The sequence below is a fragment of the Rattus norvegicus genome, chromosome 7, assembly GCF_021556685.1.
Source record: "Rattus norvegicus strain SHRSP/BbbUtx chromosome 7, alternate assembly SHRSP_T2T, whole genome shotgun sequence".
Lineage (NCBI taxonomy): Eukaryota > Metazoa > Chordata > Mammalia > Rodentia > Muridae > Rattus > Rattus norvegicus.
The window spans coordinates 24,418,237-24,433,657 of record NC_141540.1 but is presented as its reverse complement, the minus strand read 5'-3'; the positions used below and the strand labels follow the sequence as shown (position 1 = coordinate 24,433,657).

General features: G+C 46.8%; 1 protein-coding gene across 1 annotated transcript in view; it reads left to right on the top strand.

Moving 5' to 3' along the window:
* Positions 1 to 14,753, top strand: part of LOC148004543 (ubiquitin-conjugating enzyme E2 R2-like) — a 31,087-nt gene extending 16,334 nt beyond the window's left edge. Inside the window, exons 2-4 of the mRNA XM_087559381.1 lie at positions 3,519 to 3,616; positions 12,740 to 12,874; positions 14,287 to 14,753. Of these exons, the coding sequence (XP_087415507.1) occupies positions 3,519 to 3,616; positions 12,740 to 12,874; positions 14,287 to 14,506 (453 nt within the window). The 3' untranslated portion in view covers positions 14,507 to 14,753. The remainder of the gene's footprint in view (positions 1 to 3,518; positions 3,617 to 12,739; positions 12,875 to 14,286) is intronic.
* The last annotated feature ends 668 nt before the right edge of the window (positions 14,754 to 15,421 follow it).

Below are 15,421 nucleotides of genomic sequence, written 5' to 3'. Positions count from 1 at the left end.
TGCTTACCGCCTTGCTGACCTGTGGTTGCTGAGCACTTGAGGAGGGGGATGTAGATTCCCTGTTTGTGACTGAGGCGACAAGTTATGAGCCTACTGCAGAAGGGAGCTTTTCTGACCAAAGCTGACAGCAGCATCAGTCTGGGGCATAACTATGGTTACCTGGGAGGCAGCCTGACAGGCACTATGTCCTCTTAACAAAGCAGCAGAGTAGCTTCCTTAGGAGAACTTAGAACTGCCTCAGCCTCAGGCTTTCAACCAGATACAGCAGATGGTCTGGTTATTTGCTTGTTTGTAATTTCTGGAGCTGGGAAGACATTCAGCAGTTAAGAGCATGCACTGCTCTTCTGGATGACCTGAATTCAGTTCCCAGCACCCACACCCTAGCTCACAGCCAGCTGTATGTGACTTCTACACCCTTTTATAGCTTCTATGGGCATTATACTCATGTGGTAAACAGATGTTCATGAAGGCAGAACACATAAAAGTAAAATGAAATTTAAAAAAAAATGACTCTGTGTGTGTGTACACCTGTGTGTGTGTACACCTGTGTGTGCAAGTGTGTGTGTACAGTTGTATGTGTGCACCTGTGAGTATGTACACATGTGTGTACATGTGTACAGTTGTGTGTATACACCTGTGAGTATGTACACTTGTGTGTGTACACCTGTGTGTGTATGAGAGTGTGTGTGTACATCTGTGTGTGTACACGTGTCTACACCTGTGTGTGTAATCCTGTGTGTGTGTGCGTGTGTGTGTGTACACGTGTGTATACCTGTGTCTGTGTACATCTGTGTGTGTGAGTTTGTACACCTGTTTGTGTGTACGTGTGAAGACCTGTGTGTGCGTATATACACCTATGTGTTTGTGTGTGCGTGTGTACAGCTGTGTGTGTGTGCGTGTATACACCTGTGTGTTTGTGTGTACACCTTTGTGTGTGTGTTTGTGTGTGTGTACGTGTGTACACCTGTGTGTGCAGGTCTGCAGAAGACAATGAGATCAGACCTACTGGAGCTACAGGTGGTTGTGAGCTGCATGATGCGGGTGCTGGGAACTGAACTTAGGTCTTATATCAAAGCCATTTCTCCATGTTATTTTTTGTCTTAAAGATTTGATTGCTGGACACTGCAGGACAGTGGACTGTGAGAGGAAGCCTAGTAAGATCGAGGTGGGCTTGAAGACCCAGGGACCCACGAGGGACAAACATTAGGAGCTTCGCCTGCTCCTATCACCAGGCCCTGGTCTCATAGCCACAGCCTACCATGGAGAGAATTGTGGCCATCAGTCATGGAGGGTCAGTGCCTCCACAGAGAGACGAGGCGTCCCTAAACATTTCAGACCAAGCCAATAGCAATAAAGATGTGTGAGAATTACTCCATTGTCTGAGAGCATCTGTCACACAAGAGCTGTAACACTGCCTGGGAAGAGAACGCTCTCCAGAAGCTTTTGCCACTAGGAGCCCCTCTGCACGTCACTGTCTAGCCAGCCTTCTACTGTCTCATCTCTGCTCAGCTCCCAGAGGCTATGGACATGCAGTGGCCCCAGAGCGGCAGTCAGGCTGGGCCTGGTGTGCAGGGCACCCTTGATGGGAAAGGCCCATTCGCTGTGTTGGGGGTGACTGGTGCTCCTGGGTTCCATAAGAAAGCAGGCCAAGCAAGCCATGAGGAACAAACCAGTTAAGAAGCACCACTCCGTGCCTCAGCACCAGCTCCTGCCTCCTTTGAGTTCCTGTCCTGACTTCCTCCAACAGTGCTGAGGAAGTGTAAGTCAAATGAGCCCTTTCCAGTTGCTTCTGGTCACGGTGTTCCGTCACAGCAATAGTAAGACCAGCTGATTGACAGACATTTTCATAGAAAGAGACATTTTCCCTCTGATACAGTGCATCCCAACTACAGTTTTCCCTCCCTCTGTTCCTACCAGTACATACATATAATTTAAGAAATTCAACACACACACACACACACACACACACACACACACACACACTCTAAAGTGCTTTGCACTTGGGTGATGCCTCAGGAAAGTGATTACTGTGCAGACATGAGGGCTGAGCTCCCGTCCCCAGCTCCTGTGAGAAGCCAAGTGAGACAGTGCAGTGTAGACCTAATTCCAGTGAGGTGTAGGCAGAGGCAGGAGGATTCCTAGCTAAGCCGTGTAGTTGACTATCTTAGTGCTCAAAAAAATAAGGCAGAGAGGAAATGACATGGTGATCACCACTGACTCCCTCACACGGGCTACTCACACATACAAAGAAGTAGTTTGTTTAGTTTTTCTACACAGGCTTTCTCTGTGTATCCCTGGCTGTCCTCAATCTCGGAGATCCCCCTGCCTGTGCAAGTGCTAGAATAAAAAGCTTATGCTACCACCGTCTAGCCGTCTGCATGTATTTTAATTTGATTATACATAATAATTTTTATACCTCACATTATATATATATATATATATATATATATATATTTTATCAGTTCGAAAACTTTTAACTCTTATCTCCATCCTTGAGATTTAAAAAGCAAATAACTTGCCGGGCAGTGTTGGCCACGCCTGTAATCACAGCACTCGGGTGGCAGAGGCAGGTGGGTCTCTTGAGTTTGAGCTCAGCCTGGTCTACAGAGCTCCAGAACAGCCTTGGCTACACAGAGAAACCTGTCTTGAAAAACAACAGGAAAAGGGAAGGTAGGGGGAGAAAAGAAACAAATGACTGTTTTACTGACCTGTTTTCTATTGAGTATATGTTTATTTAGATACCTCCCTGTGGCTGTGTGTTTGACGTATTGACTGTGCTTGTTAGATCCGCTCTTACAGTGCTTATGCATTATGCAGATCGTATAGCACAGCGGTCAGTTGGTAACTGTGTACTTAGCAGGTACCATGCTTGCTTGCTTGTTCTGTTTGTTTCAGAAAGATGATGCTACAGACAGGACAGACATCTATCTTGGAGACTACCCCATATGTTTTGTTCTGCTTGAGGAATAATAGCCCTAGGTGGCCTGGAACATAATATGTATATAGATCAGGCTGTCTCAAACTTGGAGTGACCATCCTGCCTCTTGTCTCCTTGAGTGCTGACATGTGCCACCATACCCGGTCCAAATAAAATTTTATAATATTTAATTCTTCTTCAACTTAGAAATTGAGCATGGAGAAATTTTAATAAAAAACTTCATCACATTTTTGGGTTTTTGGTTCTGTTTTATTAGAGTCAGATTCTTACCTGTAGCCCTAGCTGGTTTGGAATTTGCTGTATAGCCCAGGCTGGCCTCAAACTCTCATATCTACCAAGGCATGGGTTAAATCACACACATGTGTGTATGTGTGTGTGTGTGTAAGAGAGAGAGAGGGAGAGGGAGAGGGAGAGAGAGAGAGAGAGAGAGAGAGAGAGAGAGAGAGAGAGAGAGAGAGAGAGAGACTGTATAGTATCCCAGCTGGGCCTCTGCCTCCGCCTGGGTTGCAGATGTGTGGGGTTGCACCTTGCTTGTATCAGTCTCTTATATTTTACTGAACATTGTATCATTGTCTTGTAGAATGGAGATGTATGCATTTCAATCCTTCATCTGCCTGTAGATGACCCACAGAGTGGAGAGCTGCCCTCTGAAAGGTGGAATCCTCCTCAGAATGTGAGGTAAGATGTTCTATGGAGTGAACTGTGTTGTGTTTTGCTTTCATTTATTTGTTGGTTAGTTGGTGGGCTCATTTTTTGAGACAGGGTTTCTTTCTCTCTGTAGCCCTGTGGCTGTCCTGGAACTCAGAGATCCCACCTGCCTCTGCCACCTCAGTGCTGGGATTAAAAGTGTGTTCCACCACTAACCTGGCTATTTTTTGAGACCAGCCTCAAATTCCTGGACTCAAGTAAATCTCTTACCTCAACCTCCCAAACACACAGGGAGTACAGACATCTGCTCCTTGAAACTTCGTTTGGGCGTATATGTGGTGTGTCTCATTCTGTTTGAAACTGTGAACAGAATCTTTCCTGCGTTTGTGACTTTCTCTCTTGCTATTGCATGAGGGTGTGTTGGACGGCTTTCAAGGTAAAAGTGTATCCTGGTGACCAGCATGCTAAGGAATACTGCAGAATTCACATCATGCAACAGACCTCACACAACAGATTTATTGGAGAGTTGGGGGATGTGAAAGGTGATGGCCTTTGAGTGGGGATAAGAGAGAGAGCAGCTGTGACGGCTCAGGTTTATAGGAGGGCATGGGGCATGGGCGTAGGGAGGATGTGCACAGTGCTGGCAGTGGACTCATCACATCGGCCTGTAGTGACGGTAACTGAAGATGGAGTTGGGATAGAGGAGCACCTGATTCTGGAATGTGTGCAGTTCCTAGTTGACTGACACATGCACCTGCATCAGTCTGAAGTGTTGACTCCCTGAGCAGTGCTGGTTGGGAACTGATTTTCCTCATCTGCTTATTTATTTATTTATTTATTTATTTATTTATTTATTTATTTTGTTTTTTAGATTTATTTATTTATTATATATAAGTACACTGTAACTGTACTTCAGACACACCAGAAGAGGGCATCAGATCTCATTACAGATGGTTGTGAGGCAACACGTGGTTGCTGGGATTTGAACTCAGGATCTCTGGAAGAGCAATCAGTGCTCTTAACCACTGAGTCATCTGTCTAGCCCCTGCTTCTTCTTCTTACATTAGAATTTACTCCTTATTAGATCCCTTAACTTTTGTGTTTAAATTGTGTTATGTATATATAAAGGGAGGGAGAGAGAGAGAGACAGACAGACAGACAGACCGACCGACCGACCTCAGGTACTGAGGTCCGAGGCCAGAGCTATGGAAATCAGTTCTCTCTTTCCATCAAGAACCAATTCTGTTCATTAGGTAGCAGGCTCCTTTTTTCCAGCCAACATCCCAACCCCACCTGGGTGATTCTGAGGAGCTTAGGCAGCCCAACTAGTTATGGTTTTGATGTAGTAAGAAATATACTTCGTGGACAGTGTCGTGGTACACACCTTTAACCCCAGCATTCTGGAGGTAGAGGCAGGATGATCTCGGTGAGTTTGAGGCCAACTTGTTGTGCATAATACATGTGCAGCCAGCACCACACAGGAAGAGCTTGTCTTGGGGGGTGGGGTGCAGACAAAGAGAAGGTAAAGACTTGTTGCTTCTGTGAGGTGCAGTCTCTGTTATGCTCCCCTGGTGCTGAAAGTCGTGAGTCAGTGAGGAAGCAAAGCGGCTCCACAGCACCTGTCAGGGAGCTGCCTGGGGCCCTGTGTGCTGTCAGGTGGGAGATGACGATTTGCTTCCCCTGCCAGAGGGCAGAATAGCTGCCAGCTGCATGCGTGTGTCGCCCCAGTCCACTCCACATGGCACATCTAATCTGAATGCTGAGTACATGAAAAATATTTTAAACATTTTGTTTAAATGCATTCTACTTCTTTGCTTTGAGAAGAACCCTGTATAGCAAAGGCTTTGAATAGGGACTATGGTAACAGACTAAGTAGGGAAAGTTTCATTTATTCCACTCTAAGGTCATCAAGTGTCTAGGAGGCAGCCTGAGAGGGCCCTGTTCTGCTTCCCAGGCTACTGTGAGCTGCAGGTGAGCAGACAGTGTACTTTGTTTCCCATGGTCAGCTGTGGTCTGAAAGGATTGAGAAAGTCTAGCAACAAACAGCTTACAAGTTTGAAATTGTGCTCCCCGCTTGTGTTCTGACTGTGGGTTGCACACCCCTTAGTCACTTAGCAGCTGTTGTCCTCACCAGGGCAGCATCACTTTGTTCTCCTTGGCCCCAGTGCAAGGGTAGTTAGGAGGCAAAGCTTAAAGGAAGCGTTGCAGGAACCAGGCCGGTGGAGCGCACAGGCCTGCTTTCCTCAGAGGACAGAAGGACGATGGCTGGTTACCCAGAATCTTGGAGTGAGAGAAACAGAGGCCCCTGCTATCCTGTTAGGAGCCAGCCTCCACCCAAATCCTCAGAGTGTGTTCGGCTCTAATCCTGGGCTTTGCCTTCAGTGAGGAGGACTCATCCTTACGAAAGAAACCCAAGTACCCTGCGTTCTCCACCATGAGAATCCACCCTATGGTTATTATGAATCCTCTCTGGGCCCCGTGTCCTGTTCCCAGTCGGTAGCCTTGATCCTCAGAGTGAAGGTCTCAGGTGCTCTGCCGAGATCGGGCATCTGTAAAGGAGTTTTTATGTAGCTGTCCCCAAGGCTTTGCTGTGAGACTTGTCATGTGGAGACCACACCCCAACCCCTGGTTTACATCAGGTTTTACTGTGTTCAACTGTGTAAGAAGATTAAGCCACAGGATCAGACTTTGTGGAAGTTTTGGTCCAGCATCACTGACTAAGTAAGGTTGTAGTGAGTTTTCATCCTCATGTCTTTGAGGTTCAGTTTCCACCAGCTGTGATACCTGCAGGGACTCCCCAGCAGAAGTGATGCTATAAACCAGATGGCCCTGAACTCACACACATCCACCTGCCTCTGCCCCCCAGTGCTGGGATTACAGGGATGCGGCCATGCCTGCTTCTGTTGTGTTTCCCGCACTTAGTGTAGGGATGAACACTGTAGGTCGCTGTTACATTTCCAGTCTGGTCCTGTGGAGTTTGAGGTATCCTGAGGATAAGTCTTTAAGAGTTCATTTAAAGTTGGTCACACACCCCCATCCTGGTTATCCCTTGAAGTGTGAGTGTGGTGCTTATTACTCAGGCAGGGCTGGTGCACACCCTGGCTTTGAGGAAGTGGTCTCCCTGTATTGGTGGTGCTTCTTTTTAGAGGCTGAGTGTTGACTCCATGTCTCTGATTCTTTACTTTGGGGAATAAGCCTCTGCCCTGATAGAAAGCCTGGAACGAGATTTTTAATCATTACATCCCTTCCTGGATGCTGCTGTATTCCTCCTGTTTACCAGGAAGTCACACTATTTTTCCTCGGTTACTTGTGGTGGCACAAACTTTTAATCGTAGCCCTCAAGAGGTAGAGATTGTAGATTGTGATTTCAAGGCCAGCCCAGTCTACACAATGAAGATAAGACTACAGTAAGATCCTCTCTGGAGAGAAGGGAGAGAGGGGAGGAGAGCTCTTTATCCTAACAGGGAGGTGTGTTCTGCTCTCACCAGGCTGTTTTGTTGTTGGGCGGCTCTGGAGTCACGTCCTAGGGTGCTTGCGGCCTTTGTCCCTTTGCTTTAGAGCTGGTTACTCTCTTGGGTCTTGTGTCTCTGTGCTGCATGATGTTGGTTGTTACTTCAGTCTGAAACCGCCTTGTCTGCTTGGCACTGCCTGGTGGTCTTTGGGAGCCAAGTCAGGAACGTGTCCACTCATGATTCGCAACAATGGCGAATCTTTCTCTCTCTCTCTCTCTCTCTCTCTCTCTCTCTCTCTCTCTCTCTCTCTCTCTCTCTCTCTTTTTTGTTTCTGTTTTTTGTTGAGACAAAGGTTTTGTTTTGTTGTTGTTTGTTTTGTTTAAAAAAAAAACGCAGGGATTTACTGTTAGCCTAGCTGACCTTGATCTCGGGCCTCCATCTCCTGCATGCTGGGATTACAGGCACGCACCAGCACGCTTTGGAGGTTCTCTCTTTTAAAGGTTTTTTAAAGATTTATTTTATGTATGAGTACATTATAGCTGTACTTCAGACTCACCAGAAGAGGGCATCAGATCTCATTACAGATGGTTGTGAGCCACCATGTGGGTTGCTGGGATTTCAACTCAGGACCTCTGGAAGAGCAGTCAGTTCTCTTAACCACTGAGCCATCTCTCCAGCCCTGGAGGTTCTTTCTAAAGATGGTAAATTGCTAGATTTGTTTGAGGGTTACTTGTGGAAGTGCTATGTCCCCTGTGTAGCTCTGGCTGGCCAAGCATTTGTTCTGCAGACTGCTTTGCCATGTATTTGCTGCCTCTGCCTCCCAAATGTTCAGCAGGTGTAATGATGCCACCTGTGAAAGATAGTCAGATGGACAGGTGATCTTCCAATCAGCACTGCTGCTGAACTGTCAACGTTTAGCAGCCTGCCTGACCGAGGCACTGTCAGTAAACTCTGAATCCGGTCTAGTTGTGCTCACATCTGTGACTGTTCGCATGTGAGTGGGTGGGTTTTTGTCACCTAAAGAGTATGTGGAACCTTTTAAGAGCTGGAGTCCATACGGTTGTGGGAATTGAGTACAGCAATAAACAAGAAAAAAATCCAGTTGTTATCTACTGAAGTTTGATGGTTTTGCCATCTCTGAAGGATTGAAGTCCAGGAACCCCATGAGGACAATGCTGGTGAGTGGTCCTTTGTCTCCTGTTTGTGGGAAACGGCCAGAAACCGACTCTAGTTCTTGCCGTGGCCTGACCTGACAGCTGCTTTCTCTGAGGTCCTCTCCAGAAGTACCTGTCATCTCTCCTTTTCCTAAAGGGTGGAAAAGTGGTCTTGGTAGGTGTGAATGGGGGGACCCAGTCCAGCAGCCACAGATGCGGGTATGAGTTTCTTGTCTGGTCTTCTACAACCTGTTGAAAGGGAGAGATCCAGGGTCTGCTGCAAGCATTTGTCAGCAAAATGGGCACAGTGAAGGGGTTTTGTTTTGTTTTTGGAGAGACAGGGTAGTTTGTTCAGGTTGCTATGTCTGTGTAGCTCATGTCAACTTTGGAAGGAGAAGACTGGTTTCACATAGACACCTTTATACCTATGTGACGTGTGTGCACACACATGCACACAACACTTCATACACTCATGCAAAATTTTTAAGTTACTTTTTTGCTTACCTGTCTTTCGTGAGAGCTGTTTGATCTCCAGAGGCATGCCTCCCCAATCTTAGGGGGCTTTTGTGGTTGCTGCTGCTGATGTTTCTGAGACAGGGTCTTTCTACATAGCTCTGGCTATCCTAGAACTTACTATGTAGACCAGGCTGGCCTTTCAGTCTTAGTTTTTAGACTTTGCACTTTTGTGCAGTTCACCAGGGAATCCTTGTTTTTGCATTATGTCCTGGGAACATCAGCAACAGCATCCCAGCACTGCTCAGCCGACACCATTAAAATGTCACAGTTGCTTTAGCAGCATAAAGAGAAAGACCTAATATGTCAACCATTGTAACTACTTTTTTTTTTACCATGTTTTGCTTCCAGTTAGAACTGGATTCTTTCCCTGATGTCCTCTCTAAATATCTTTTCCATGTTGAAGTATACAATAAGGACAGTATTAACTGGGTTATCTTTTGGTATTACTGTCTGCCTTTTCAAAGATCCTTCTAATTAGCAGAGTCAGGGTAGAATATAGAGCTGATGTCAGTGACAGCAGCACTGTGTGGAGTTTACCTCTGACAGATTATACTAAACCTGTAAACCCCATCCACCAATCCCTGGGTTACGCTCAGGTTTTTAAGAACGAGTTCTTTTTGCTTTCTCAATGCTCTTCGGGGTGGGTGGGTATGGCCTGGGGAGGGAAACACAAGGCCAGGCTGTTTTCTGTTTATTTCTTTAGTTCACTCGCTTACTTATGTATTTAAATATTTATTTAGAAACAAGATCTCACTATATGGCCTTGACTGTCTAAGAACTTGCTGTGTAGACCAGGCTGGCCTCAAAGCAGACATGCCATTCCCTCTCTCCCTTGTGACTCCCTTGGTTTCTGTGAGAGCCAGGCTCTCGCTCTGGCTCCTGCACCTCAGGTGTGCTGAGATTGCACACATCGACTCCTCCCTGCCTGCTAGGTGGCTTAGCCAGATGGTTGCTGGAAAACAGGTTTTTTAAAAAATCTATTTGATTTTTAATTATGCATTTGTGTATCTGTCTGTGGGTATATGCATGTGACCAAAGAGACCAGAGGTTTCAGATCCTTAGGAGCTGGAGTTAGCGACTGTGTGAATGCCTGATGTGGGATTGTGTGTGTTGGGTGCTACATAGCAGATTTGGGTCTAGAACAACAGTACTTGCTCTTAGCCACTGAGTCCTCTCTCTATCCCCGAAACATATTTGAGAATTTCTTTTTTTAATTTATTCTCACTCTCTGTCTCTCTCTGTCTCTGTCTCTGTCTCTCTCTCACACACACACACATACACACACCCCTCTCTCTGTCTCTCTGTCACTCTGTCTCTCTGTCTCTGTTTCTCTCTCTCTCTCACACACACACAAACCCCTCTCTCTGTCTCTCTCTCTCTCTCATACACACACAAACACACCCCTCTCTCTGTCTCTGTCTCTCTCTGTCTCTCTCTCTCTCTCACACACACGCACACACAACCCTCTCTCTGTCTCGGTCTCTCTGTCTCTGTCTCTGTCTCTGTCTCTCTCTCTCTCTCTCTCTCACAGACACACACACACACACACACATACACACACACACAGACACCTCTCTCCTCAGAGTAAGACCAGACCTCCCAAGTATAACGGCTGAGACCAGGCACAAACCCTCCTTGCAGCCCAGTGGGAGGATCACAGTCCAGGAGCAGGCAAGAGAGTCAGAGATGAGACCCACAAGAACACTGAGCTACACAACCATAACATACAGACAACCTGGCACATACACACGCAGACTGTAATTGTCACTTCCCTCTCTGAGCCTCTATGTATGTTTCTGTGGGCTGTGTTCTCCTGGTGTCCTTGACCCATCTGGCTCCCATATTTCCTTCTCCCCCATTTCTATGGGGTTCGTGAGGGAGGAGCCTGATGGAGACCTCCAGCCTGGACTAGCACTCCCCTTAGTGTCTGGCCGTGAGCCTCTGTATCAGTCCCCTCTGCTGCCAAGAAGCCTCTTTGATGACAAGTAGGTGAGGCATCATTAGGAATCATTTGTTTTTTGTTTTGTTTTCCCATCATAGGTCTCTGGGCTGTCCAGTTAGTGTCAGGCATAGGCTTCCTCTTGTGGGGTGGGCCTCAAAGAAGACCAGTCATTGGTTGGCCACTCCCACCAGTTCTGTGCCACCTTTACCCAGGTGCATCTGCAGGAAGAACAGATTGTAGGTGGAAGGTCTTGTGGCTGGGTTGGTGTCCTAGGCCTACCACTTGGTTACAGAAGACGATCTGTTCAGGCTCCGTATCCTCCGTTACTAGGAGTCCTCCCTAAAGTCATCCTCGTGGGTTCCGGGGAGCTTGCACTACACTAGGTTGCCACATCACCCCATAAATGCTCTCCAGTTCCTGCAGTCTCTCCTTGTGCTCTCTGTGTCCCCCACCGTGCCCTGACCCCTCTATTTCCCTCCTCAGCAGAATCTACTCCCTTCCTATTTCCCTTCCTAGGGAGAGCCCTACTTGTTATGTAGCCAGCCTCCTGGGTCTGTGGACTTTAGCATTTGCCCTTGACAGCTCATATGCACTTCCTGACGAGTACGTTCCACGATGTCTTTCTGGGTCTGGGTTACCCCACTTGGGATTATCTTTTCTAGTTCCATTCATTTGCCTGCAAATTCCATGATATCATTTTCTTAACAGCTGAGTAATACTCCATTATATAAAGGTATCACATTTTCTTTATTTATTCCTCAATTCAGGGACATCTGTGTTGTTTCCCACTTCTGGCTATTATGAATAAAGCTGTGAACATAGTTGAGCATGTGTCCTTTTGGAAGGATGGATCCCCAAGAGTGGTATAGCTGGGTCTTGAGGTAGATCTAGTCCCAGTTTCTGAGGAACTGTCATACATGTTTACACTCCCCCCAGCAATGGAGGAGCGCTCCCCTTGCTCCTCATCTTCACCAGCCTGAGCCATCTATCCCTTGTGGTTTTGATCTCGGCCATTCTGACAGGTGTGAGGTGGACTCTCAGGGCCATTTTGATTTGCATCTCTCCGATGGCTGAGATGCTGGAACATTTCTTTAAGCGTGTCTCAGCCATTTGGGATTCTTCTATTGAGAATCCTGCTTACCTCTGTGTCCCAGAGTTGGATTATATGGTTTGATGATGTCCAGTTTCTTGAGTTCTTTATATAATTTTGGATATTGGCCCGCTGTTGGATGTGGAGTTAGTGAAAATCTTTTCTATTCCTGTAGGCTGCCGTCTTGTCCTATTGAAAGTGTCCCTTTTCTTACAGAAAAATTTCAGATTCATGAGGTCCCATTTACTAATTGTCAATCTCAGCACCCATGCTATTGGTGCTGTGTTGAGGAAGTTGTCTCATACGCCTCTCCCCACTGTCCCCTCTGTCAGGTCCAGTGCATTTGACTTCATGCTGAGGTCTTTGATCCACTTAGACTTTGGTCTGTGCAGGGTGGTAGCTATGGACCTATATTCATTCTTCTATGCAGACGTCCACTTAGAGCACAGCATTTGATTTCTGAGTTTGTCTTTGTTGGATGGGTATTTTGTTTCTTGGTTTCTGTTATTTGTGGCCTGCGTTGAACTGGGGGGTCTCCACTAGAGTTCAGGGCTGAGTTCTCGAGCCTCTGATCCAGCAGGGAGGTTCTGGGGACACAGAGTAGTCCTGTGTGGGTGGCCTACCTGGAGTTCTGGTGGTTGAAGTGGCTTCTGGTCCTAAGAAAAGAAATGACATTTACTGTGTGTATTTATATTTGCATGTTGTGGCGTGGAGTATAAAGCAGCTTGTGGGGCATTCTCGTCCTCTGTCCTTTTCACTCAATGATCCACGCAGAGCAGCAGGCTTGGTGGCAAGTTCCTTTACCTGCTGGGCCATCTCACTGGCCCCTGAAAACAAAATTGCATAATCCACTTTTCATAAGTCATCAAATATTATGACCTCAAATTTGCATCAGAAATTTTTTAAGGGGAAAAACTTTAAAACTGTAGTTTCTTAAAAACTGTGCTTGTGGATATGATGGACGTGGAGCTTCACTGTGGGTTCTTCTTTCCTTCTCAGGACTATCGTGCTGAGTGTAATCTCCCTGCTTAATGAGCCCAACACCTTTTCCCCAGCCAATGTGGATGCTTCAGTCATGTTCAGGAAATGGAGGGACAGCAAAGGAAAGGACAAGGAGTACGCTGAGATCATTAGGTAAGGCATTCTGGATCTAAGGGGTTAAGTTCAAACTTCAATATTCTGCGTACTTTAGAACAATTCTCAGTTGTATTTATGGAGTAGTAACCTGATGAATTTAGCTATTGAAAGAGAACCCAAAACAGAAACAAAGCACAGTAAAAAAAAAAAAATAAGTAAAGAGAACTCACTGGACAGGAGTATAGAACTTCTGGGCTTGTTTTGGTTGTGTGTGTATCTCTCTCTCTCTCTCTCTCTCTCTCTCTCTCTCTCTCTCTCTCTCTCTCTGTGTGTGTGTGTGTGTGTGTGTGTGTGTGTGTGTGTGTGTGTGTACATGCATGGGTGCGAGGCAGTTTAAACCAGCCTGGCCTTGAACACAGAGATCTGGCCTCTGCCTCCCAAGTAGTGGGATTACAGTGTCCATCCCTGTGCCCTGCTTGTGTTTAGTGGTCAGCCACTGGGGTGAGTGAGTCATATCAAGAATCGAAGGTATTTAGTGTAAACTGTAAAGGCCTGTAGGAGCTACAAGAACATCCATGTTCAAGGCCTGGCAACAAATTGAAGCTTCTAGAAAGTGGTGTTCTTTTCAGTTGCTCCAGTAGCCATGCCTCCCCAGTCTCAATGGCTGTTTTTGTACTTTAGGCGAGAAGCTATTTACACTTAGGCAGAGAAGCTATTTACACTTAGGCAGGCACCATTTTGTGGCAGAACTGTTACCTGCCAAGCCCTCACAGGACAATGGAAAACAGAACCCAGCAGGAAAAGGGTGAAGGTCAGGTGGTGCCCACAGCCCTGCACATTTCACAGATGCAGGGCATGGCTCTGATGCAGGACCTCTTACCTAGCATTCGGCCCTGCCACTCCAGACACAGGGAGACTCAGTGACTGGGGGAACCTAGAGGGTGAGGGGAAAGTCTGGCCTAGTAATCAGCTGCATGAATGCAAGGCACTAAGCATGCTGGGCCTCTGGCTCACGTGTGCAGGAGTTCAGAACCCGCATATAGAGCCAGTAGTGCACATGTGTCCACAATCCCCAACCCTTAGCAGGAGATGGGAGGCAGAGGACAGAGCTTTGAAATGCTCTCGAGCTAGCCTGATCTCTGCAGCAGCAAACGAAGGAGACCTTGCTGCAAACAAGGCTGAAGTGTTAGGGCAAAGACTCTCCATGACACGAAGGTGCCTGATGGTTGAGAGCCTTGGCGTGATGCAAGATGTCTGCTCTGTGTGGCCTGAGACATGTGAGTGACAGGGAGTCTTGGTTATGCACAGTTATAAGACTCACCTAATACAAGTGTGCTGGCTTTCCCTAATAATCCAGCACTCCCATCCAAGGGCTGGAGGATTATAGAGGCGAAGCCACGTGGGTTAGCCTGAGACCCTCTCTAGATAGACAGACCTCTACAAATGTTCCTATGTTGTCCTCTGTCCAGAAAACAGGTCTCAGCCATGAAAGCTGAAGCAGAACAGGATGGAGTGAAGGTCCGAACAACCCTGGCAGAATACTGCATCAAAACTAAAGTGCCTTCCAATGACAACAGCTCAGATTTGCTTTATGACAACCTGTATGACGACGACATTGATAACGAAGACGAGGAAGAAGAAGATGCCAACTGTTATGATGATGATGATTCTGGAAATGAGGAGTCGTGACATGTTCCTTCAGTTCCCTGTACTGCCCTGACATCTCAGGCCAAAGGGAGGGAAGCAAGTGGGGATCTCCAGTGGCCACTCAGCAAAAACTTACTCATGGGGTGGGAAGCAAACAGCCCCTGATGACTCACTCCTCTTGCAGATCTCAGTTTGCTCCTTTTTATGGACCTTACTGGAGAGGAAGTTCCCTCCACAGAATGTCTGAATCCTTGCATTCTTCCCTCCATCACTGTATTGATTCTTTTTTTTTTTTTAACTTTTTTTATCTATATCAACTTGCGTATTTCTTATTTACATTTCGATTGTTATTCCCTTTCTTGGTTTCCAGGCCAACATCCCCCTAATCCCTCCCCCTCCCCTTCTATATTCTTGTTCCCCTTCCCATCCTCCCCCCATTACCACCCTCGCCCCAACAATCACGTTCACTGGGGGTTCAGTCTTGGCAGGACCAAGGGCTTCCCCTTCCACTGGTGCTCTTACTAGGCTATTCATTGCTACCTATGAGGTTGGAGTCCAGGGTCAGTCTATGTATAGTCTTTGGGTAGTTACTTAGTCCCTGGAAGCTCTGGTTGCTTGGCATTGTTGTTCATATGAGGTCTCAAGCCCCTTCAAGCTCCTCGAGACCTTTCTCTGATTCCTTCAACAGGGGTCCCGATCTCAGTCCAGTGGATTGCTGCTGACATTTGCTGTATTCTGGCTGTGTCTCTCAGGAGAGATATACATATGGTAACTGTCGGCCTGCACTTCTTTGCTTCATCCATCGTGCCTAATTGGGTGGCTGTATATGTATGGGCCACATGTGGGGCAGGCTCTGAATGGGTGTTCCTTCCGCCTCTGTTTTAATCTTTGCTGCCCTATTCCCTGCCAAGGGTATTCTTGTTCCCCTTTTAAAGAAGGAGTGAAGCATTTGCATTT